Source organism: Procambarus clarkii, chromosome 70 (assembly GCF_040958095.1).
Source record: "Procambarus clarkii isolate CNS0578487 chromosome 70, FALCON_Pclarkii_2.0, whole genome shotgun sequence".
Lineage (NCBI taxonomy): Eukaryota > Metazoa > Arthropoda > Malacostraca > Decapoda > Cambaridae > Procambarus > Procambarus clarkii.
This window is the reverse complement of record NC_091219.1, coordinates 17762187-17786122: the sequence shown is the minus strand read 5'-3', so window position 1 is coordinate 17786122 and position 23936 is coordinate 17762187. Positions and strand designations below refer to the sequence as shown.

The 23936-nt window shown below is 40.5% G+C and overlaps 1 protein-coding gene across 1 annotated transcript; it reads left to right on the top strand.

The window, feature by feature from the left end:
• The first annotated feature begins 1628 nt into the window (after positions 1-1628).
• On the top strand, positions 1629-23466 carry LOC123775295 (sodium/potassium-transporting ATPase subunit alpha). The gene is made up of 14 exons (XM_045770323.2): positions 1629-1948; positions 7486-7617; positions 8148-8351; positions 10737-10850; positions 11913-12047; positions 12195-12312; positions 12403-12588; positions 13129-14382; positions 14543-14799; positions 17117-17211; positions 17437-17611; positions 19503-19633; positions 20103-20204; positions 22117-23466. The coding sequence occupies exons 1-14, from the start codon at positions 1940-1942 to the stop codon at positions 22235-22237; spliced, it is 3033 nt and encodes a 1010-aa protein (XP_045626279.1). The 5' UTR covers positions 1629-1939; the 3' UTR covers positions 22238-23466.
• The last annotated feature ends 470 nt before the right edge of the window (positions 23467-23936 follow it).

Below are 23936 nucleotides of genomic sequence, written 5' to 3'. Positions count from 1 at the left end.
GTAAGTCATTCATATACATTATGAACTACATGGATCGAAGGACCGAGCTTGAGGGACTCCACTTACCACACGTCTCCACCGACATTTTCCCACTATGTTTCCTGTCTATCAAATCTACCCAATCAGGGGACTCCTACCAAATTATCTCTATTAATTAGTGTGTGGACTAATCATAATTAGACTATATTTGGTCGAGCACACAGTTAGTTGACACTGCAGGTACATTTTTTCAGAGAAAACTAATTTTGTTGACCAGACCACACACTAGAAGGTGAAGGGACGACGATGTTTCTAGTGTGGTCTGATCAACATTCTTCAGCCACGTTATTGTGACTCATCGCCTGCAAAACTAATTTTATTATTACTATCATTATTATTAGTATAATGCTCTTTTTCACTTACATCCACTAACTGGTGGATCGTACATTATCGTAATTGTAAATGTGTGAACGTTTATTAAAACTTTTCATTATTATTATTGACAATTATTATTATTACTAGTAGCTATTTTTGGTTATTAATATTATTTTAACGATTTAGTTATTATTACTATTTAGTTATAATTACTACTGCATCAATGAGAAACTCAGTAAGAGCCGTGATGAGGGTTCGAACATATGCGCTGGGTGTTCCCACGCACCGCCCTAGCGACTAGACCACGACATGGTAACAAGGCTTTCAACCTGGAGCTCTACTGAACACACAAGGATTTTCTGAGGCTACTTGAACAGGACGGAAGAACGACGGTCTCGCTTCATGCAGATCGGCGACTAATCCCTGACTATCCAAATGGTTGGGCACCATTCCTTTTCCCCGTCCCATCCCAAATCCTTATCCTGGCCCCTTCCAAGTGCTATATAGTCGTAATAGCTTGGAGCTTTCCCCCCACCCCCATAATTCCCTTCCCTTCTGCTGAAAGTTGCTAAGAGCGTGTGCATGGGAGTACCCACTGCATAGATTCGAACACTCCTTCACGGCTCCTACGGATTTTCTCATTATTATTATTATTATTGTTATTATTATTATTATTATTATTATTATTATTATTATTATTATTATTATTATTCGTATTATTATTATTGATAATCGCCAATAAAGTTCATGGAGAAACTTCATGAACTTTCCATCACCGTCAAAATTATCATCACATATATATTTCTCTGTTTATATTTTATTTTTAGGTATTTTACTTATGAAAATATTATTAATTACTTCTGCATAAATGACTGACCTCGTTGAATATATAATTTTAGACTAATTTAACTTGAGAAATGTATTTGTAGTATGATAAGTCCATTCGTAGAGACAATTACTGGAGTTATTATGTGAAAAATCTAATTTTACCAAAACTAAAAATCAATAATCAATTGGAAATTAGTAAAGAAAGAAATAGTATTCACTGAATATCCCCCGTCAACTCCATTATAATTATAATAATAATCTACTAAAGATTAGTAAAGAAATAAATACTACTCACTGAATACCCCCGTCAACCCCAGACTCCAAAAGATTACGCAGTCCGACAACAGATGACACTATGATGGTAGCCGGCATCTGTTGGGGAGGAGGAGGGGGGAGAAGGATACCCGACTTTTGAGTAGTATTGTGCGGGGACTTTCCAATCACGTTTCTTGGCTTGTAACTCCGGCTGGTTGAAGCTGTCGCAGGGCGCGCTTCGTTGAGAACGGACGTGTCGCTGTGCCCTTTAGGGTCCACCAACAAACCCTTCATACACGGTGAAGAATGTGCTTGCAGTGAAACCCTTAACAAGTCCAAGAGGGCACAAGATTGAAGAAAGTGTACAAAGTGAAGGTAGCCTAGTGGCTTGTACATAGTGGTTGTTGGTGCTGGTGGAGATCCAACTCGTACACCGTTCGTGGATACTGTGTATCCTCTGCTGCCGTCCTTCTGCTGACCCCACGCCCTCATTCCAGCAGCCATGGCCGATGTAAGTATCCCTCAGCAGTCTGCGTCGTTCCGTTTTTCCCAACCACTTCGACTCGACGGTAGAGCGACGGTCTCGCTTCTTGTTGGTCGGCGTTCAATCCCCCAACCTTCCAAGTAGTTGGGCACCATTCCTGTCCTCCGTCTTATTCCCATCCTTTCCAAGTGCTATATAATCGTAATGGCTTAGTGCTTTCTCCTGATAATTACTTGCCTTCTTGCCGGTAGTAAGTTACCAGAAGTGGTTGGTACCTCCTTCGCGGTTCTACACCAGCTGGGTAGTTGTTACTTCCCTGTGGGCTCTACACCAGCTGGGTAGTTGGTACTTCCCTGTGAGCTTTACACCAGCTGAGTAATTGGTACTTTCCTGTGGGTTCTACGCCAGCTGGGTAGTTGTTACTACCCTGTGGGCTCTACACCAGCTGGGTAGTTGGTACTTCCCTGTGGGCCCTACACTAGTTCGGTAGTTTGTGTTCCCTCTGGGTCCTACACCAGCTGTCACCCAGTGGGTACAATATCTATGAGTAACGTTAATTCCACGTTGATAACGTTGAATCACAGTGAATAGCATTGATTAAACGTTGAATTAACGCTATTCTTGAATATTTTGGCCACTGGGCAGATGGGTGTATTTGTTCTGTGCTCAGCTGTCACCCACGTCGACATGGCAAGCACGTAGTGATCAGCTATGCTCCCGCCTCCCTCCCAGCGGAATATATACTCGATAAAAGCCTAACGTATATGAATACACTCTGGCTGCCTGTCCCCCGACACAGTGAATTATGATAAAATCATTCTCAAGTTACTAAGATTTACTTTTACTGACATTTAAATTTTCAGTTATGCTCATTAAATATTAAATTACAAGTGTAACATCAATATGTTACTGCAATTTATGATCATTTTTAGAGCTTTCAACAAGTTTACATCATTAGGTGAAAATTATCTTTGGTTTCAATAGGCTAAATCGTTTTGCAAGAACAATGATTTAATTTGCTCATACTATGTAAAGTGAAAACAAATCTAGAGCAATGTGTATGAAGATTGTGAATATTGTTCAACAAACTTAAATTAATCACCAACTCGTTTTCATAAAAATATATACGTCAATAGGAATTGATTTAATAGCAGGTATCTCAAGATAGCAGCGCAATTCTGCTCTTAAAACGCAATTTAAAAAATTTGCAAGCCAAAATATATATGGATATTTGCTGAACGAATTTTTATCAATATCAAAGATTTGTTGAAATAATATTATAAATATTTTGAAGCACATATGTAAACAACTATTTTTAATAACGAATATCAGCAGAAATAAAAGGTATCTTCAAACATAACATTGACATAACTGACTCAGTAGCTGTGAGGCTAGTGACACATAGTGCTGCCTCAGTAGCTGTGAGGCTAGTGACACATAGTGCTGCCTCAGTAGCTGTGAGGCTAGTGACACATAGTGCTGCCTCAGTAGCTGTGAGGCTAGTGACACATAGTGCTGCCTCAGTAGCTGTGAGGCTAGTGACACATAGTGCTGACTCAGTAGCTGTGAGGCTAGTGACACATAGTGCTGACTCAGTAGCTGTGAGGCTAGTGACACATAGTGCTGACTCAATAGCTGTGAGGCTAGTGACACATAGTGCTGACTCAGTAGCTGTGAGGCTAGTGACACATAGTGCTGACTCAGTAGCTGTGAGGCTAGTGACACTTAATGGTGACTCAATAGTTGTGAGGCTAGTGACACATAATGGTGACTCAATAGTTGTGAGGCTAGTGACACATAATGGTGACTCAATAGTTGTGAGGCTAGTGACACATAGTGCTGACTCAGTAGCTGTGAGGCTAGTGACACTTAATGGTGACTCAGTAGCTGTGAGGCTAGTGACACATAGTGCTGACTCAGTAGCTGTGAGGCTAGTGACACATAATGGTGACTCAATAGTTGTGAGGCTAGTGACACATAATGGTGACTCAATAGTTGTGAGGCTAGTGACACATAGTGCTGACTCAGTAGCTGTGAGGCTAGTGACACTTAATGGTGACTCAATAGTTGTGAGGCTAGTTGTAACACGGGTTAGGGGTTCCTCTCTCTACTTATCTTTCCTTCTACTCCCTCTACCCGTATTCTTACTTTTTATTCTCTACCAAGGGACTCCAAAACTTTTACCAAAGCCGACTCCACACCACGTGGTCCTAAGACGATTGACCGACTTAGGATTCTACAACCAGTATGGCGTGACCTAGGCCTTGAGCAAAACCCTAGAGTCGCCTCTACGCTGCCACCACCAGACCAGTAACACAAGCAATGATCGAGGTCTGGATCGATCACGCTAATTAATCAACCTTGGGGCTTGATCCCCACTATAAACGATGACCTTGAGTGTGGAATAAATTACACGGTAATGATAATTCCGATTCGATGTTAGAATCGGCGCCCAATCCAACTCTGCTTCGTGTGGACCACGTGACCAGGACAAGTGTACACATAAAACACATGGAAATAATAAAAATGCAATTTAATAACTAATTAATTTATTAAAAGAAAAACTAAAACAAAATCTAAATATGTTCACTCCCTGTCACTTTAACACTCCCTACTTGACCTGAATGGCAAATGAGTCTATTCTATACATAACCATAGCAACTATACCTCTATGTTTTACCAGCTAAAGATGTTGGGCTGGTCTCGGGGAGAGGTAAGATGTTTGACCTCTCCCAGCTGCTCCCTTTTCCACACTGATTTGTCCTCGTCTGGCCTAGCCCAGACTAGAACATTGTATCCTTCCGCCTAGTCAAAGTTTCACCAAGTTACTAGCAAGGTTTAAGTTATAACAATTAACCTCTGTTTGTACTGAATTGATCCAGATTGGTTGAATTATTTTACTGAAATTAGATTACACAAACATCTAACGGCAAAGCTGTTCCCGATCCCCCAAAAATGGATAATTGAACTTTGAGAAATAGTAGACCTGTCAACCCTGCTGACCTATGACCGCCGGTCACTCCGCCTTACAAGTTAGATCTGATTCGTGACGTCACTGATGGTGACTTAAACTCAATAATTAGAATACTCTTGATGTTGTACCCAGTACTATTATACAATACAATTTTAATACAAAATGAAATAAAGGCTACTTTCTCTAAATTACTGAATACTATAGGATGATTCATTATACGCAGCTTATGAACAAAGCGTCGGTTATTTCCACCGCGAATTCCCCCTGGGGGTCAGGTTCCCAGGTCACCACGCGGGCTCAGCTTCCCCTTCTCTTTTGTCGATAAACCACTCTGGATAATTCTTACAACAGCCTAGTTTGTTACATAGTGACACATAATGGTGACTCAATAGTTGTGAGGCTAGTGACACATAATGGTGACTCAATAGTTGTGAGGCTAGTGACACATAGTGCTGACTCAGTAGCTGTGAGGCTAGTGACACTTAATGGTGACTCAGTAGCTGTGAGGCTAGTGACACATAGTGCTGCCTCAGTAGCTGTGAGGCTAGTGACACATAGTGCTGACTCAGTAGCTGTGAGGCTAGTGACACATAGTGCTGCCTCAGTAGCTGTGAGGCTAGTGACACATAGTGCTGACTCAGTAGCTGTGAGGCTAGTGACACATAGTGCTGACTCAGTAGCTGTGAGGCTAGTGACACATAGTGCTGACTCAATAGCTGTGAGGCTAGTGACACATAGTGCTGACTCAGTAGCTGTGAGGCTAGTGACACATAGTGCTGACTCAGTAGCTGTGAGGCTAGTGACACTTAGTGCTGCCTCAGTAGCTGTGAGGCTAGTGACACATAGTGCTGACTCAGTAGCTGTGAGGCTAGTGACACTTAATGGTGACTCAGTAGCTGTGAGGCTAGTGACACTTAGTGCTGACTCAGTAGCTGTGAGGCTAGTGACACATAGTGCTGACTCAGTAGCTGTGAGGCTAGTGACACTTAATGGTGACTCAGTAGCTGTGAGGCTAGTGACACATAGTGCTGACTCAGTAGCTGTGAGGCTAGTGACACTTAATGGTGACTCAATAGTTGTGAGGCTAGTGACACGTAATGGTGACTCAATAGTTGTGAGGCTAGTGACACATAATGCTGATTCAATATATATATATTCATAAACAATCAACATATTACGACAATATTGTTGGTGATAAAAAGATGTTGAATAACACCTTCCATAATTACTGTATTTATCCAAAATGTGAATATATATAAGCGTTATTTAACCTTAGCATTATTATTAGATTGTACAACTATGGACGTTTGTTATAACCGGTTCCACTGTCGGGTGTGCAGTACACGACTTGAATTAAAAGGTGAAAAGCTAAGCAATATGAAACTTAAGTTATAAAAGTAGAGGTGCACACTAATAAAAAAATTGTTCAATTTCTTTATTATGCACCCCATACCCCATCCCATGGGCAGTGGTGTAAAGGATTACAGAGGCACATAATCGGTTCAGAAACTGAACCCTCTGGTTCGTTTCGCTAAGCAAATAACAATCTTTTGACACTAGTTACACAATTATTAATGTTATGTATACATGTACACATACTCATACATTCATGTACATATATATACATATACATACACATACATATTCAATCACCTATAGAAATACACACGTCAATAATCTTTTGTATCACAAGTGATTCAACAAGAGGCTCACAACAGTCACTATACAAGGCACTTTACATTTATGGTGAATCACATAGTTACTAGTCTTGCTATACACCCACCCAACTGGGCGGCAGCTTTACAGTCATGTTCATGCATTACCTACAGTAACCAAATTTTGGATGCTTTGCTAAGATTTCGGGCAGCACATCATTATGAATGAAGTACTTACACATTTCATGGACACCATTGATGGTGTTATCTCTGAATTCGGCGATTTTTTCACATTCCAGTATATAATGACGCAAATTATGCGAATAGTTCTGTTGACAGAGTTTACATTTAGTCAAATCTACATCAGCAGATGTTACAAACTCCCAGAGGTACTTATAGCCGAGCCTAAGCCTAGCAGTGGTAACATCTAGAAGTCTGCTAACCTTATTGGATGACCCATAGATGTGCGGTACTTCCTGCATAATAGAATGATGATAGATGGAGGAACTGGTGTGAATTTCACTTTGCCTCAAGTCTCCGAAATTTAGTTGATGTTCCCGGAATATTACTGCCCTCAAGCTGCTCAAAGGCGGTCCAAGTTGGTAATCAATTCCCTCTTTACGAGCAAAAGTCTTGGCCAACTCATCAGTTCTATCATGCATTCGGAGACCAATATGGGAAGGAATTCACAGGAGACTGATTTTCACGCCATCATTGATTATTTCATTATATCTGTGTCTAGCTTCAGAGATAAGCACGTCACAGTTATGCCATGGGGAGCTGAGGGCAGGCAAGGATGACAAGGAGTCACTTACAATTAGCGTGTCAACTTTGGCACACACACTACAGCGTGACGCTGAGACATCTGTCAGGTTGTTGTTTTCAGTTCTTAATATCTTTACCTTTACAGTTCTTAATATCTTTATATCTTACAGACTAAGAAGAAAATGTCAAAGCCAAAGAAGGGGGAGAAGGATATGGATAATCTGAAGCAGGAGTTGGAACTTGATGAGCACAAGATCCCCATTGAGGAACTCTGCCAGCGACTTAATGTGAACCCTGACAGGGTAAGTATCTAGTGATTTGTTGATAGCCTGCAGTACAATTTGGGTCAAGGTCCTTCCTTATTCTACCATAAATAATTATATATCGTTTCCAATTCCAGGTTAATATATATTCCTAAGCTCCCTTACACACAGAAATCACAATAGCATGATACATCAATGAACAAATCCACAAGGGCCGTGACGAGGATTCGAACCTACGTCCGAGATGATCCCAGACACTGCCTTAACAACAAATTCGGCAGAATTCACAATTATAATATTAATATTCAGTAACTTGCAACAATATTAAGAAGTCTCCCAATTACCATTTATTAATCTATGTCCCCCAATTACCATATATTAATCGTTGTTTTTCCAATGTGTTGTATTTTTCTATAATTCAATTCTTCAGCCCATGGTTTGTCACATCTCTTCCTTGGTGCAGCAAATGTTGACTTCTTCACGTCCAAGCTAAGCCAGAATGCGAAATTATTAGACGGTAGATCATTTATGAGTAGAAATTATATTTAAGTATATACGTATTTTTCCAGGGTCTATCAAAAGCAGAGGCTCGCCGGCGCACAGAACGAGATGGTCCAAATACACTGACTCCACTCCAGCAGACTCCTGAGTGGATTAAATTTTGCCATCACCTCTTTTTTGGTTTTGCACTCCTCCTGTGGATGGGCGCCATCCTCTGCTTCATTGGTTACTCCATTGAGGCTTCGTCATCTGAAGAACCCAACAATGATAATGTAAGCGTTTGTAAATCACTGCTAGGCTATGAGTGCGTGCACGTGTCCTCTTGGTAAACAAGAATAAATTTATATTTTCCATAAATTTATATATTTAACTTTGGACTGTGTGCTTGTATGCATGTAATAACGAAACTTTCATGCCACATTAAATGTATTTTACTTAGGCAACAACACAGTGGACTGGTAAGACAAGATCCTCCTGACCTCGATGGGTGAGAGTGCGCTGGAGTCGAGCCTTAAAATAGGCGGAAGCTGAAGTATCAGCCAGATTGCTGTCTTCTGTACATTAGAGTGCACTTAAACACTGAGATTAATACATCAAAAACCAATAGAGGAAGCCTGCATAGCAAGAGATTTTAGAGAACACAAGGAGTGCACACTAAGCGATCTCAAATCCATCGACAAAATTCCGACCATAGATTCCAAGACAAAGCTGACCCATTGATCACGTTACACACAAAGTTAAAGTGACTCAAGAGCACTCAATAATCTGACGAGATAGTCACCATCTTCACTTAATCCACTGCAAATGGGAGGCAACCTTGTCAAAGGTATAATCCGGAAGGAAGAGGAACACTGACTTAGAACCCCAAACCAAATCCAACCACTGGATGCATTTCAGAGAAGAAAGGGACTTTGCGACTTAAATAACAAACCTGAACCATCCTAACAATCTCAGCGTTGGATCACAAGCCAAAAAGAAAAAGACAACTTGGAGGCTAAATAACGACGCCCAAGTCGCAAAGCTCCTTGGCGATGAAAAGAGGCCTGGTGAGCATTCTGACAGTCAGGAATATTATGAACGGGAGAACACGAAAGTGGTAAATAGTGTAGTGAACTAATGGGACCCAGAACCATCTCGAGTTGTGGATATACGAAAGGAAGGACAGGAATAAGAAAAGTGAGCGCCAACAATTCGAAAATCAGCTGGAGTTTGAGGGCTGCTATCTCGACCACCGAAAAGGGACGCGATTTGACCGACAATTACGAAGCCACGGCTATTATACCCCAATCCAACCTGTCATAAACATGGGAGCAAAGCAGTGGAGATGGCTACCCAAGGACGCCAGCTGATATCACCCAATATAGGTCGAGCCTCGCCGCTGCTCAAAATGAGTCCCTGTGGCATAGTGGTACTCACATAGTTGTATTTTGCTATGAGCTAGCCAAGGTTTTTGAGTCCCGCCGATTCTCAACTCTTAATCGACTGGTGTATAGGGTTCCAGAGCCTATTAGGCTCTGTCATATCTACATTTAAATCTATGTATGGAGACTACTTCTACCGCTTCGCTTCTTAGCGCATTCCAATTGCTCGTTTCTCTGATACAAAAAAAAATCTGTCTACTGTCTCTGTGGCTCATTTGGGTTCCTAATTTCCATCTGTATCTCCTTATTTGTGTACTGCCATTACAAAATAATCTGTCCTTGTCTGCCATGTCTGTTCCCGTGAGTATTTTGTATGTGGTAATCATGTCTCCCCTGTTCTTTCTTCCAGTGACGTGAGATTTAATACCTGTAGTCTTTCCTCGTATCTGATAGCACTCATCCCTGGGACTACATACAGTTACCAATATACTGACAGTGACTGTGCGAGAGCACCAGTGGGTCACAGACACTGGGTGGTTGACACATGGTTGGCCAGCCAAGCCCTTTTTTTACCCCTAGAGAAGATGCTCCTATTAGTTGTCATGGTATTCTTGCGTAGTTTCTCACTGCATTCCAACTGGAATTTTCCCAAAAGTCACTGGTTGTCAGTTCAAAGAGGAAATTTACACTTCTTGAATCCTTCCTAGACTGGGAGTAATGGTTTCCTCTTCACTGCCGAAGTTCTTGTTCAAAACAAAATATTCTCCCACAGGTGGCAGAAGAAACGAAGATCTGTTAGCTCATGGGAGGGAACTTATTTAATTTCAGCCCAGTCTCGGTTAAAATGTTTGGAAATAATCTAAAATCAAGACTGTTTTGTTACTGTAGTCTATTGTTTAAGTTTAATTAATTTGTTATTTCTTACAGGATGCTTCAAGAAACTACCCATAGCTCAGCCTGTTTAACATAATATATTGCCTAACCAATGATCCAACTTCTCATTCTATCAAACTGATCTTAAATGGGCAATATTTTTTATTTAGTTTTTCATGTAATTATTGCTTTTGTTGCATTTAAATTAAAATAAGTGATTATTTAATATCATACAACAAATTATTGTGACGAATATTTAGAAAAAAATACATAGATGTATTAACTGTAATTTTCGTTTTAAATTTATTACATTTCATTCTATGAAAGAATACAGTATACTGTACTTTATAAACCAGGTAAAATTGAACACATTTGTATTATGATTGTGGCGTTAATTAACCTGGTGTGGGAAATATTTTCCAGTTGTATCTAGGATTAGCGCTGATGGGTGTGGTGATTGTGAGCGGCATCTTCTCCTACTACCAGGAGGCCAAGTCTTCGGCCATCATGGAATCTTTTAAGAAAATGGTCCCGCAGGTAATTATTTTTTGATTCGTAAATAATATTTCTTCTGTCACTAGGCATGGTATAGAAGGATTGCATACCATGCATGCATACATATTTAGATTTACAACCAAAAACTCCTCACCCCCTGAAGGATTCGAACCCAGACAGCCAGGCTCCAAGCCTCTTAGCGTATCCAGTACTATACCACTAGATCATGCTAACTGTACAAAAGGGTTGGAAGTCGTGAGATCTTTATACATATATAGCGGGCTAATGTAGCGGGCTATTAACTTTATCCCTCGACATCTCTCCACAACATTTTCTTTCCTTATTCTAGACTTACCAATCAACTAATTAAATACTTTATTGGTATTGTGTAGAGTAAATCCTACCTGCCAGGTATAAGTGGTACGTTTGACCAGGTAAAGGTGAAGTGTCGCCCTGATAGCCTCGGGTCCTAACTAAACGCGCCACGCTGGTAAAAGCCTAGTCGCGCCGTGGCTTTGATGTTTGTTGTGGTTGTGCAGTTATTACTCGCTATTCTACGTGAAGCAATCTCTTTGACGATACTCTTTATTTACACGTCACAAAACAAGGGCGCAGACATTTACACGTCACAAAACAAGGACCCAGACATTTACACGTCACAAAACAAGGGCGCAGACATTTACACTTCACAAAACAAGGGCGCAGACATTTACACGTCACAAAACACGGGCGCAGACATTTACACTTCACAAAACAAGGACGCAGACATTTACAAGTCACAAAACAAGGACGCAGACATTTACACGTCACAAAACAAGGACGCAGCCATTTACACGTCACAAAACAAGAACGCAGCCATTTACACGTCACAAAACAAGGACGCAGCCATTTACACATCACACAACAAGGACTCTCTTATTTACAATTCACAAAGCATTTGTTGATCGGAACAAGGACATCAAGTAATTAAAACATATTCTTAATAAAATATTTTAAAACTTAATGGCATATATGAGTGTTTAGTTAAAAAAAATGATTTTAGTAAATTAAAATTTTTACTTATACAGGTAAACTGATACAGTAAACAATTTTTCCTTCCTTTAGTGTGCCATTGTGATTCGTGAAGGTGAGAAGCACAATTTGCAGGCTGATGCAATTTGCATAGGAGACATTGTAGAGGTGAAATTCGGTGACCGAATTCCAGCTGATATCCGTGTTATTGAATCTAGAGGATTTAAGGTGGGTGTTGTTCATGCTCTTAGTTAAGTAATATTAGTACTTTCAAGTGAAATATAATTGTATGGCTACTGAGTGTTTGAGGTGCGTGGTTAAGTGAAAGATAGGTAACCTTGTGCTTTTTAATATGTAGTAATGTTTACCATACAGGTAGACAACTCCTCACTAACTGGAGAATCTGAGCCACAAATCCGTTCACCTGATTTCTCATCAGACAACCCGCTGGAGACCAAGAACCTCGCTTTCTGCTCCACCAATGCCGTTGAAGGTAAGAACAATCCTTAGTTATCTTTAAATATAAACTTATTTTTCGTTATTTATAATGGTAAATATTAATTTTGAAAATGCCTTTTTACAGGTACTGCCAAAGGTATTGTGATCAACATCGGGGACAACACAGTTATAGGTCGCATTGCTGGACTGGCGTCTGGTCTGGACTCTGGCGACACCCCCATTGGCAGAGAGATCGACCATTTCATCAACATCATCACTGCTGTAGCAGTATTCCTGGGAGGTCTCTTCTGTGGGGTTGCCTTATTGATGGGTAAGATTTTATCAAATTAGTCATCATATTTTACATTTTGTATAAGTTGCTTGACATCCTGGTAGTTTCATTTTTCCAACAGTTTTGAATAACTGCTCTTCTGACGTCACGATCCCAAACACACCTTTCGTGTTGTTTAGTAAACACGCTTACTATTCCTTTCCAGCTATGATCTCGCTCTCTCACCATTCTTCCTTATATTTTACTTTCAACTTTTCCCAGCTGTAGTCTTAATATTAATACAACATCCTTACTTTCTCAACATTCGCTTACTCTTTGTGATAACATTTATTAAACTTTGTTCTTAACAAACGATGATTACTGATGTCAATTTTGTACTAAATTCAACATTTTCTCAGTTTCACGTTTGATATGTTATTAAACTTTACTCTTAGCAGTTACCGCAACAATAGCTGAAGCTAATCTCAGTGTTTCTCACTAATTATATGACTTTAAAACTTCAAAATTGTAATAAAAAATTTAAATGTTATACACAGAACTGGAGTTGTTACGTAATTAACTAGAATATATATTTTTCAGGTTATCACTGGTTAGATGCTGTTGTTTTCCTCATTAGTATAATTGTAGCCAATGTACCTGAGGGTCTGCTTCCCACAGTCACTGTGTGTCTGACACTCACTGCCAAGAGAATGGCGGCGAAGAACTGTCTTGTCAACAACTTGGAAGCTGTTGAAACTCTAGGGTCCACCTCCACCATCTGTTCGGATAAGACTGGAACCCTGACCCAGAACCGCATGACAGTGGCCCACATGTGGTTTGATAATGAAATCATTGAAGCAGAAACGTCAGAATTCAATACTGATGCTCCTCTTTGCAAGACCGCATCTCAAGGCTGGATGGCATTGTGTAGAATAGCTGCACTCTGCAACCGTGCCGAGTTCCAAATTAACCAAGAGTCTGTTCCTGTCTTGAAGCGTGAAGTAAACGGAGATGCTTCTGAAGCTGCTTTGCTTAAGTGTGTTGAACATTCTGTTGGAGATGTAATGGGTTGGCGAGCACGAAACAAAAAAGTATGCGAAGTTCCATTCAATTCCACAAATAAATACCAAGTATCTGTACATGAAACCGAGGATAAAAGTGACCCCCGCTACCTCCTAGTCATGAAGGGGGCCCCTGAGAGGATCCTAGAACGCTGCTCGACTATTTATATTAATGATGAAGATAGGGTTCTGGATGAAGAGCTAAAAGAGTCCTTCAACAATGCCTACTTGGAACTAGGAGGTCTTGGAGAGCGTGTACTTGGTTTCTGTGACTATATGTTGCCTGCTGATAAGTATCCTCTTGGATATCCCTTCGATTCAGAGTCTATAAACTTCCCTGTACATGGCCTTCGTTTTGTAGGATTAATGTCTATGATTGATCCTCCTCGAGCTGCTGTACCTGACGCTGTAGCAAAATGCCGATCAGCTGGAATAAAGATTATCATGGTTACAGGTGATCACCCAATCACTGCCAAGGCAATTGCCAAGTCTGTAGGCATCATATCCGAAGGTAATGAAACTATTGAGGATATTGCCCTGAGACTGAACCTCTCTATTGATGAAGTTGACCCTCTTACAGCCAAGGCCGCTGTTGTCCATGGCTCAGAACTGCGAAACATGACAGCTGAACAATTAGATGATATTCTAATTCAATACAATGAAATTGTGTTCGCCCGTACTTCACCTCAACAGAAACTAATCATTGTTGAAGGTTGTCAGCGCATGGGAGCCATTGTTGCCGTGACTGGTGATGGTGTTAATGACTCTCCTGCTCTCAAGAAGGCTGACATTGGTAAGTTATTTTGGTTCATGTAGCAAGGAAATTGTAATTTATAAAATGTTATTCTGTTATTTGTCTTGACAATGTATACGAAGGTGATTTTGCAGTTTTCTGCTTTATGACCTCATAGAAGAGTTAAAGCTCTGCTAACGTTAACATTTGCTTCCCTCAGGTGTTGCTATGGGTATTGCTGGATCGGACGTGTCCAAACAGGCTGCTGATATGATCTTGTTAGATGACAACTTTGCTTCCATCGTCACTGGTGTTGAGGAGGGCAGACTCATTTTCGACAACCTCAAGAAATCGATCTGCTATACTTTGAGTTCCAAAGTACCCGAAATGGCGCCATTCTTGTTCTATATATTTGCCGCTGCACCTTTACCCTTGGGTACTGTGACCATCCTATGCATTGATCTGGGTACTGATATGGTAAGTTAGTGGCACTGGTTATTTGATAATATTGTGGATTAATATATTTTTAAATAAAAATAACAATATTCTAGCAATTATTAGCAACACAGCTGCTAATAATTAGTAAAAATATTCCTTTCATATTACAGCTTAATAGTATCCAAAACAGTTTATCTATATTTTGTTATAATAATTAAAATGAGTAATATTTCTAGTCGTACATTATTGAGGATAAAATGCACATTCTTGAACGTTTGTGATATAATTATCACAAAATTCTTGAAATTCTTCTCATTCAATTATATAGTGACATAAAGTATGTGATTTGTTCTGCTGACAGTTTACATTTGATTAGATGTACTTAAATAGGTGATGCAAACTCCAGATGTTAGCTTGTTAGGCTACAAGCACGCTCCAGATGTGCTTGTAGCCTAACCTAATCCTACCTGTAGTAACGTTTAGGAGTCTGTTGACCTTACTGCATGATAGACCCATAGATGTGTGGCTTTTCCTGCATAATAGTACGATAGAATAACTAGTGTGAATTGCACTTTGTCTCAGATCTACTAACTTTTGTAGCAGTTCTCGATATATGACTGACCTCAGGACGATCAAAGACAATCCAAGGTGGAAACCAACTCTTTCTTTAAGAGCACATGTTTTGGATAATTCATTAGTTCTATCATGCATTCGAAGCTCAATATAGGATAGGATCCATAGGAGACAGACTCTGAATCCATTATTGACTATTTTATTATATCTGTACCTTGCATCACACTTAAGCATGTTACGGTTATGTCTTGACATGTTGAGTGCAATCTGGGATGATAACGAGTTAAAATTATATTTTGTTTAACTTTGGATACATTTACTCGTTTGGGTGCAAGGAGTATGCCAAACAATTCTGTCTGAAGAGTATAGACTCAGTCATTTATACGTATTCGCCACTCAGAATAGGAGCCGTCTCTTGTTGCCATAGCATCTGCACTCCTGGCAGCACCAGGGGAGTGGTGTAGGGAACCGTCAGTGTAAATAGTTTGTGAGAGAAAGCGCTCAATGAACAGAACATCAATTCTGCCTAGGGATAGTAATTTGGAAAGGGATGATCTCTCGTGGTGCAGGGAAGTGCCGTTGTCGTTTGTTTTGGTCAATCACGAACCCGATACATAGTAGTAGGCATCCATCAGTCTCAGGAGAACATGGAGTTACGCCCTGGTTGCCGGTCTGGAGTGGCCTCTCCAGGGAGCAAAGCCAGGGTTTTTTTTTTGCTATGGAGAAGCTGTCACCCATGCAGCAGGTCCCACCCCCCACCCCCCTCTTCACGACGCCGAAAGTCTCTAATGGAAAGGCAAACACCAATACGATTGGTTCCAGCGCCGTCGCGGGAACTGTGAGCTCAGGAGTTGACCTCGAAGTTGGTGAAAAAAGGCACAGGGACTCCAAACCCGGAGACCACCGTGGTCGGGGCCGGAGAAGAACCACCCCATCAAGGGCAGGAACGACCCCACCCACCTGAAGCAGAACCTGGGTCGCACGAGCCCCAAGAGGTGGACTTCTGAGTCCCGCACCTACGGGTTCCAGATAGAGATCGTCACAGCCCCCTTTCTACCGAGGCCGGCTCCTTCAAGACCAAGCAGAAGGAAGATTAATAATTAGTAATTACTAATCTTCCTACGATACATACGGTTGCAGTTTTAATATTCTATTTTAAGGAATCTGACCTTCGATAAAGAACGCTCGGAGGGCGATATTGCAGAGGTTGGGGGTGGGTTAGCCTAAGCATATTGAAACCAATTAAAGTATTGATTTCAGTGATTCGACACTTGGAAAATTCCTCATGGTTAGTAATTTAGTTGCCTGGGGGCATCCGAGAATGATCCTCATGGTTTCGTTTTGCATCTTTTCCAGCCCTTCAAACATTCTTTCAGGCATTAGAGCAAGCAGAGGTGCAGTATAATCAGTTAAAGATGGGTGTTTACCACTGGAAAACTACTATTTGTATTGTTCTCTTTCTTAATTAAAATTCGTGGTTTTGCTTCACCTGTGCTCTCTGGTCAAATTTGTTTCAGGTTGATCATCAATCTCCATGCTCTTCTTCCTCTGTACTATTGAGGGCCGCTGAGAAAAATTAGTTTCATGACATTAAACCTGTCGGCAGATATTGACAAAGCCTCACATGCCCAGCAGAAGACAGCAGATCTTGACTTTAGTGCAGCGCGTGAACTCTTCAGAGGCTGTCCTGTGATCTAACACATGCATGAGAACATTTATTTTATAATTCATTATTTTTTTACTTGTTGCTAAAAGATAGTAACTTAGTTTTGTTAATCTTTAGGTGCCGGCCATTTCCCTAGCCTATGAATCTGCTGAATCTGATATAATGAAGCGCATGCCACGTAATCCCTTCAGCGACAAGCTGGTGAACGAGAGGTAATGTGTTGTCTTACTGAATAGTTTGCTCTTTTCTTTACATATCAAAATACATTTCAAGCAAATAGACCTTTACCGTAGAGCGTTCATACAAGCAAAATAAGAGAGATGAGGTGAACCTTGAAATAAATTTTGTTTAATATCTAGGCATTCTAAGATTATGAAATTTATTATTCAATACTGCCCCCAGAGTAGATACTCATAATTAGTTATCCTACACAACAGGCTCATCTCCGTGGCCTATGGTCAGCTGGGCATAATCCAGACCTTCGGAGGGTTCTTCACCTACTTTGTCATCATGGCAGACAATGGCTTCCTTCCAAACAAACTCATTGGTATCCGTCGACAGTGGGACTCTGAGGCTATCAATGATGTGGAAGATACCTACGGTCAGGAATGGGTTAGTACATGGCTAAATGGAGGATTCTTACTTAAAACACGGCCAAAGTTATTTATATAAGTTAAACTTTTGGCCAAGATATTAAGAATGATACTAATTTGTATTTGTATGTATTATAATTTATTTATTTATTTATATACAAAAAGGTACATTGGGTTTGTGAGGATATGTAGCATGGTATTTACAATCTTGTAAAGCCACTAGTACGCGCAGCGTTTCGGGCAGGTCCTTAATCTAACAGATAATTTTAAGTAGGTAAATTCTAGCAGAATTAATAAAATGATAACAGATACATTGCACGAAAAAAATGAGATGAGAGAGATTAGTAGATATATTAAAGCACATTAGTATATTAAATCTCTGATTGAATGCATTGACAGCTTGATTGGTAATTTAAACAAAGATTAATAGGCACCATACAGCAAATTGATAGCACATATAAGAAAACAGCAATGATCACAATGGTAAAGTTGTTTGGATTGGGAACCCCAAGTTCCCACCTCTTTTGGGGTTCTGAGTATGGTGTATTGGATACAAGTGCGTACCTGCCATCCTGATGGCCAGGGTTCAAGTCCCCTGGTGGGTGTGAGTGTCGAAAGTTCTATACTTCAAACTTGCAGTTTAATAGCAAGTTAGTGCATTAAAGCATGGACACCGTGTTCTCCCATATAATAGGGCTTGATGGAAAACGTGAATGATCTCTCACTGTCTCATTGCCTGGAGAGGATGGGATATCTGGGAAGTTAAATACCCCGAATTCCCACCTCTTTTGGGGCTCTGAGTATGGTGTAGTGAATACAAGTGCGTACCTGCCATCCTGATGGCCAGGGTTCAAGTCCCCTGGTGGGTGTGAGTATCTAAAGTTCTGTACTTCAAACTTGCGGTTTAAAAGCAACTTAGTGCATACATATATATATATATATATATATATATATATATATATATATATATATATATATATATATATATATATATATATATATATATATATATATATATACAAGCACCTAATTATTAATTGGTAACTTCAGTAAGGCTCCTAATACTGTTCTGTACAAAACAGCAGGTTGATAAGGACGAGAAATGCTTGGTATTGGAAGGGAAATAATTTAACTGACCTGGGTATGATTATTACACAGGAAACAAAGGGGTTAGCATAAATATATTTAAATATATAAAAGCGTTACGGGTGTTTGTGAACGGCTCTGCGCAGCGGCTCTGGTGTAGCCGCTACACCCACATCGTGTCCGGAACGTCTTGAAGTTAATACAATGGTTGAGGTATACGTTGAGTATTTACAGTGGTTTGGAAGTTAACAGAAGTACAGCCAATTTGAAATTAAGTAATTGAACTATTGTCCAGTATCCTTGTAGGGAAACAAGCAATTGCTGTTTTTTAAAATAATAACAACTGAATATAACATTAGTACTAAGGAAAGGTGGTGGTAATGATGGTTATGGAGTTTGATTCACGTTGTCTGAGACAGTAACAAACTTCCTGTCTCAGACAAGAAGTCGTGGGCCCCTTTACTTTCATAACGTGTTTGTGTAATATAGTCGGACTCGGGGGAAAGTCAAATACTCTATACTTAATAATGTTAATAATTCATTGTGTCGGGGGACAGGCAGCCAGAGTGTATTCATAGACTTTAACTCCCCTGCTCCCCCAAGGTCGAATTACTGACCCCGCCCAGGATGCAATTCCGTCCCTGTCGAGCCGAAGGTGTGACTGGATGGTCATGGTGTCTGCACATCTATCCCTTTGAGATGTATTTTATTGTCTCAATAAACGTACTTTAACTATAGCAGCCGGTGATATGCATGTTTGTCAATTTATCAGTTAGAAATTAGCCATTATAGTAAATATTGCTATTTATTTTAATCTTTCTCAGACCTACAGTGACCGCAAGGTTCTAGAGCACACATGCCACACTGCCTTCTTCATCTCCATTGTGATTGTGCAGTGGGCAGTATTGATCGTCTGCAAGACCCGACGTCTTTCCCTCTTTCACCAGGGAATGAAGTAAGTTCATTTAAATCGCTTGAATTTACTAACAGAAGAGGATTGGTTTCACGTTTTTAAAAAACTAACTGTAATTTTAGATAGATGGTTTTTAAGACATTAATGCCGTTTCAGTTTTGTTGTTTACATTTGGGGAGCCGGTCGGCCGAGCGGACAGCACGCTGGACTTGTGATCCTGTGGTCCCGGGTTCGATCCCGGGCGCCGGCGAGAAACAATGGGCAGAGTTTCTTTCACCCTATGCCCCTGTTACCTAGCAGTAAAATAGGTACCTGGGTGTTAGTCAGCTGTCACGGGCTGCTTCCTGGGGGTGGAGGCCTGGTCGAGGACCGGGCCGCGGGGACACTAAAAGCCCCGAAATCATCTCAAGATAACCTCAAGAAGATACATTAAAACCTTCCATTTATTTTTTGCATAGTATTGGATGTCCATATTGGACAATAGGTTATTAATATATGTGATCCTTTTCAGGAACCAGGCGCTTAATTTTGGCCTGTTCTTCGAGACTGCTCTGGCCGCCTTCCTCTCCTACACCCCGGGCATGGACACCGGCCTCAGAATGTACCCACTCAAGTAAGTATTATCTTCTTCTCATTCACAATAATGTTAAGAATTTCACACATACAACAACAACTTTATGGCAACAACTCTTGCTATGTAGTGTATATATATGTTACGCAAATATGAATACAGTATTATACTTTGCTGATTTATTAAAACGTTCTGCATTCGTACAAGTTCAAGTTCAAGTATGTTTATTAAGATAAGCAAGAAATACATCTCAAAGGGATAGAGTAGCTTAGGCTATTTCTACCCCCACTGCATTCGTATATTTAATTAAGCCGTAGACTGTGGGTCCCCATAATGTTACTTTTTTCCGCGTGGTGACCAGCATAGTGCAGCATGAGAAGGGTAAATGAACAAATCAACAAGGGCCGTGATGAGGGTTTGAATCTACGTCCCGGATGATCCCAGACGCACCTTAGTTGATTGCGCCATGACATGGTAAAAGAATTGCAATCGGGAGTGCTACTGCCGTCACACGGATCCCGCAGCCTCTCCGAGACACAAACCCCGGTTTGTGTCGATTTCCCCCATGCACCTGGACTCTCAACAAGCTGTTCTACCAACAGCAGCAATTCTTTTTACCATGTCGTGGCGCAATCGATTAAGGCGCGTCTGGGATCATCCCGGATGTAGGCTCGAACCCCCATCACGGCCCTTGTAAATTTGTTCATTTGATGTATCATGCTATTGTGATTTCTGTGTGTATGAGAAGAGTAGAAATAGCCTAAGCTACTCTATCCCTTTGAGATGTATTTTATTGTCTCAATAAAGGTACTTGAACTAGAGCAGCATGCTGTGAAGTCCTTCCTCTGCCCTCATGCATGACTCTCATGTTCAGTAAGAAAAAATCTTTAGTGTGACAACTAGTAACAAAAATGTTGAAAATATTATAGCGATTTATAACAAGAGAATATATTAGATTCATAATATTCAATAATTCCTACGTAATAATAAGTGTTAAGAGTGTCAAAGCGTACATACAACGTACACTCACCCGCGTGATTTTCGGAATACGACCGACCAACAATATGGCGAGCAGAAATGTTTACTAGTTTTTCACGTTACTACCATAACTTTGTCGTGGCAATGCAAGAGCAGCCTGGAAACCCGAGCTGAACCGGCCACATCGGAGCAAAGGAATGTCGCAACCCCAAAGCTCTCCATCAGAGCCTGAACTGCAGGGGATTTAACTCTCGGTGTCAGTTCAGATACAGAGTATCCACCTCCTAATTCAGAAATAGTCACATACACAGCTAACGTTCCACCTACGGAAGACCGAACGTTTCACATATCCAGTGAAATCGAACGGAAGCTAAAGAGACAGTCTGTGAGCACATTAGAGAAGCCACGAATGTGAACGGTATTGGAGGATTAAACTCCGAGAAGCCAGAAGTGATGATATCCTCTAAATCAAAGTCTACAGAAGAGCCTTAATTCGTGACTCCCTGCTGGTGACGACTAGAGACAAAGCCCTACCCGAGACCCGACGCGTCCGTGTACACAACTTGAGACACGGAGATTTAGGATGCCTCACAACTGACCCTACAGGCCGCTCCAAGTCTGCACTACACAATCTCGAAGCTGGCGAGGAGTTAGCCACTGCAAAAATAGGGGCAGAGTCATCAATCCAAGTTGATCAAGCACATTGACCACCCAGGTGAAATTTGGGAGCCCCACATGAGTCGTAAAGAATAAATATTGCAGTATGTTGACAATTTATTACACAATTAACTTAAGTATCTGTAATAATATTTAGTGACGATGGTTTCCAGTCAGATAATCAGTACTAGGTCTACGAGCTACTCATGCCCGTAAGGTGGCTTAATCTTCTTTAATTAATCAGTACTGACTATCTGACAGTTTTAGCAATATAATGATTATATGTGATTAAAGGCAATCTGCGCATTTTTCTCTCCAGGTTCTATTGGTGGCTGCCAGCTCTTCCATTCTCGCTACTTATCGTTATTTATGACGAGTGTCGCAAACTCATCTTGCGCAGGAACCCTGGAGGATGGCTGGAATATGAGACTTATTATTAAGGTGTTTCGGGAGCACAAAAGTTGCGAGCTCAACTGATAATCACCTGCTATCAACACCACCACTAGCAGCAGCACCAACACCAGCACCACCGCCAGAAGCAGCAGCACCGCCACCGCCAGCAGTAGCAGCAGCAGCAGCATTGTCACCAAGACAAGCACCACCGCCAGAAACCGCAGAACCACCACCACAACCACCACCAGCATCGCCACCAACAGAAGCACCACCGCCAGAAACAACAGCACCACTGCCACCATTATTTGTATATTTGTATGAGGGTCTGAATATGATCCTTGCACGCTCTTCCCTTATGAGTTCTGGTGACTCCAACTAGACTATGTTCATCCCGGACCCCAGACCATTCCCTCTGATAATTTGGGTGAGGCTGCCCCAACCATCTGGCCTCTAACGTTGGACACACACACAGACAAACATTCTCTTATGGTATAGATGTGCAGTAAGTAACATTGAGATACAGAATCCTGGTGAAGGATGTATAATAAAGAAAAAGTGACACTTTAAGAATGCACCAGGACTTGAAATGAAGTTTATACATCCTGTGACCTCCGTTACAGCTGCAGGTGTGAAAGGGCAAGGGATCTAATGAGAATTTAGACAATTTAATTTAAGAAAACAATAAAGGTTCGTTAATTGTTTGGAAGATAACCTTTGCTGTCTGTCATCAATAGCCCGGATTAGTTTATTCTCACTTAAATTTGTAAATTCTCACTTTGCCCGAAACGCATTGCGTAATAGTGGCTTTAGGCATTGTATGTACTAGCTCTATCTATATATCAATCCATTAATGTAACATCACTTGTATGTATGTACCTTACCTGAATAAACATATTTATATTTATTTATTTATTTTAAATATGTTTTAATTTGTATTGTACTCGAATATAAGTGTAATGGTCACAGAACACCGGCCAGACCAGTAAAAAAAGTGTATATAGTTTGTAAACAATCTTGATAAACTGCTTTGAGAGACTTAATTGATATCATAATTATTATTCGGAGTAGTTTTACAGCTATACTGCTCTTATGTTACCGGGCATTGGTTGGTGGGTAATATTTTAATGATTTGTGTATGTAATGATCTCCCTCAACGAATATGTAATAAAGTTTTTACATGATGGGAATGGGGTGCATAATAAAAAAATAAGAAATTGGAGGGAAAAAAAGGAAAAAAAATATCTAAAATCTGAGAATATATTTTAAGCAAAGTCAATATGCAATTTAATTTGATCCTTTATACAGTAAGGCCTTCTTATAATTTGGTCCAAGAGTAATTTTCGAGCCAAAATTACACCTTGGTTGTGTGACATTCCTCAGTATTGTTAGTTTGAATTTGAAATTGAAATTGAAATAAGTTTATTGATGTAAAATACACACAAAGGGATGAGGTAGCTCAAGCTATTCTCCTGTTAGTTTGTTCGACTTAAAAGTTTCCAGTTACTTTTTCTGTTCTCATATTGGCATCTTCAGTGATATTTAGCGCCCTCTGACTAGTCCGCACATTTGATGGTGCTACATAACCTTTCCGGCTTGAGGCCAGATTCGCGTAAGCACTTACGAGCCTGTACATCGTTTATCAATCTTTGGCGGCTTTGTTTACAATTATTAAACAGTTAATGAGCTCCGAAGCACCAGGAGGCCGTTTATAACAATAAAAACACTCGATTGGGAAGTTTTCATTCT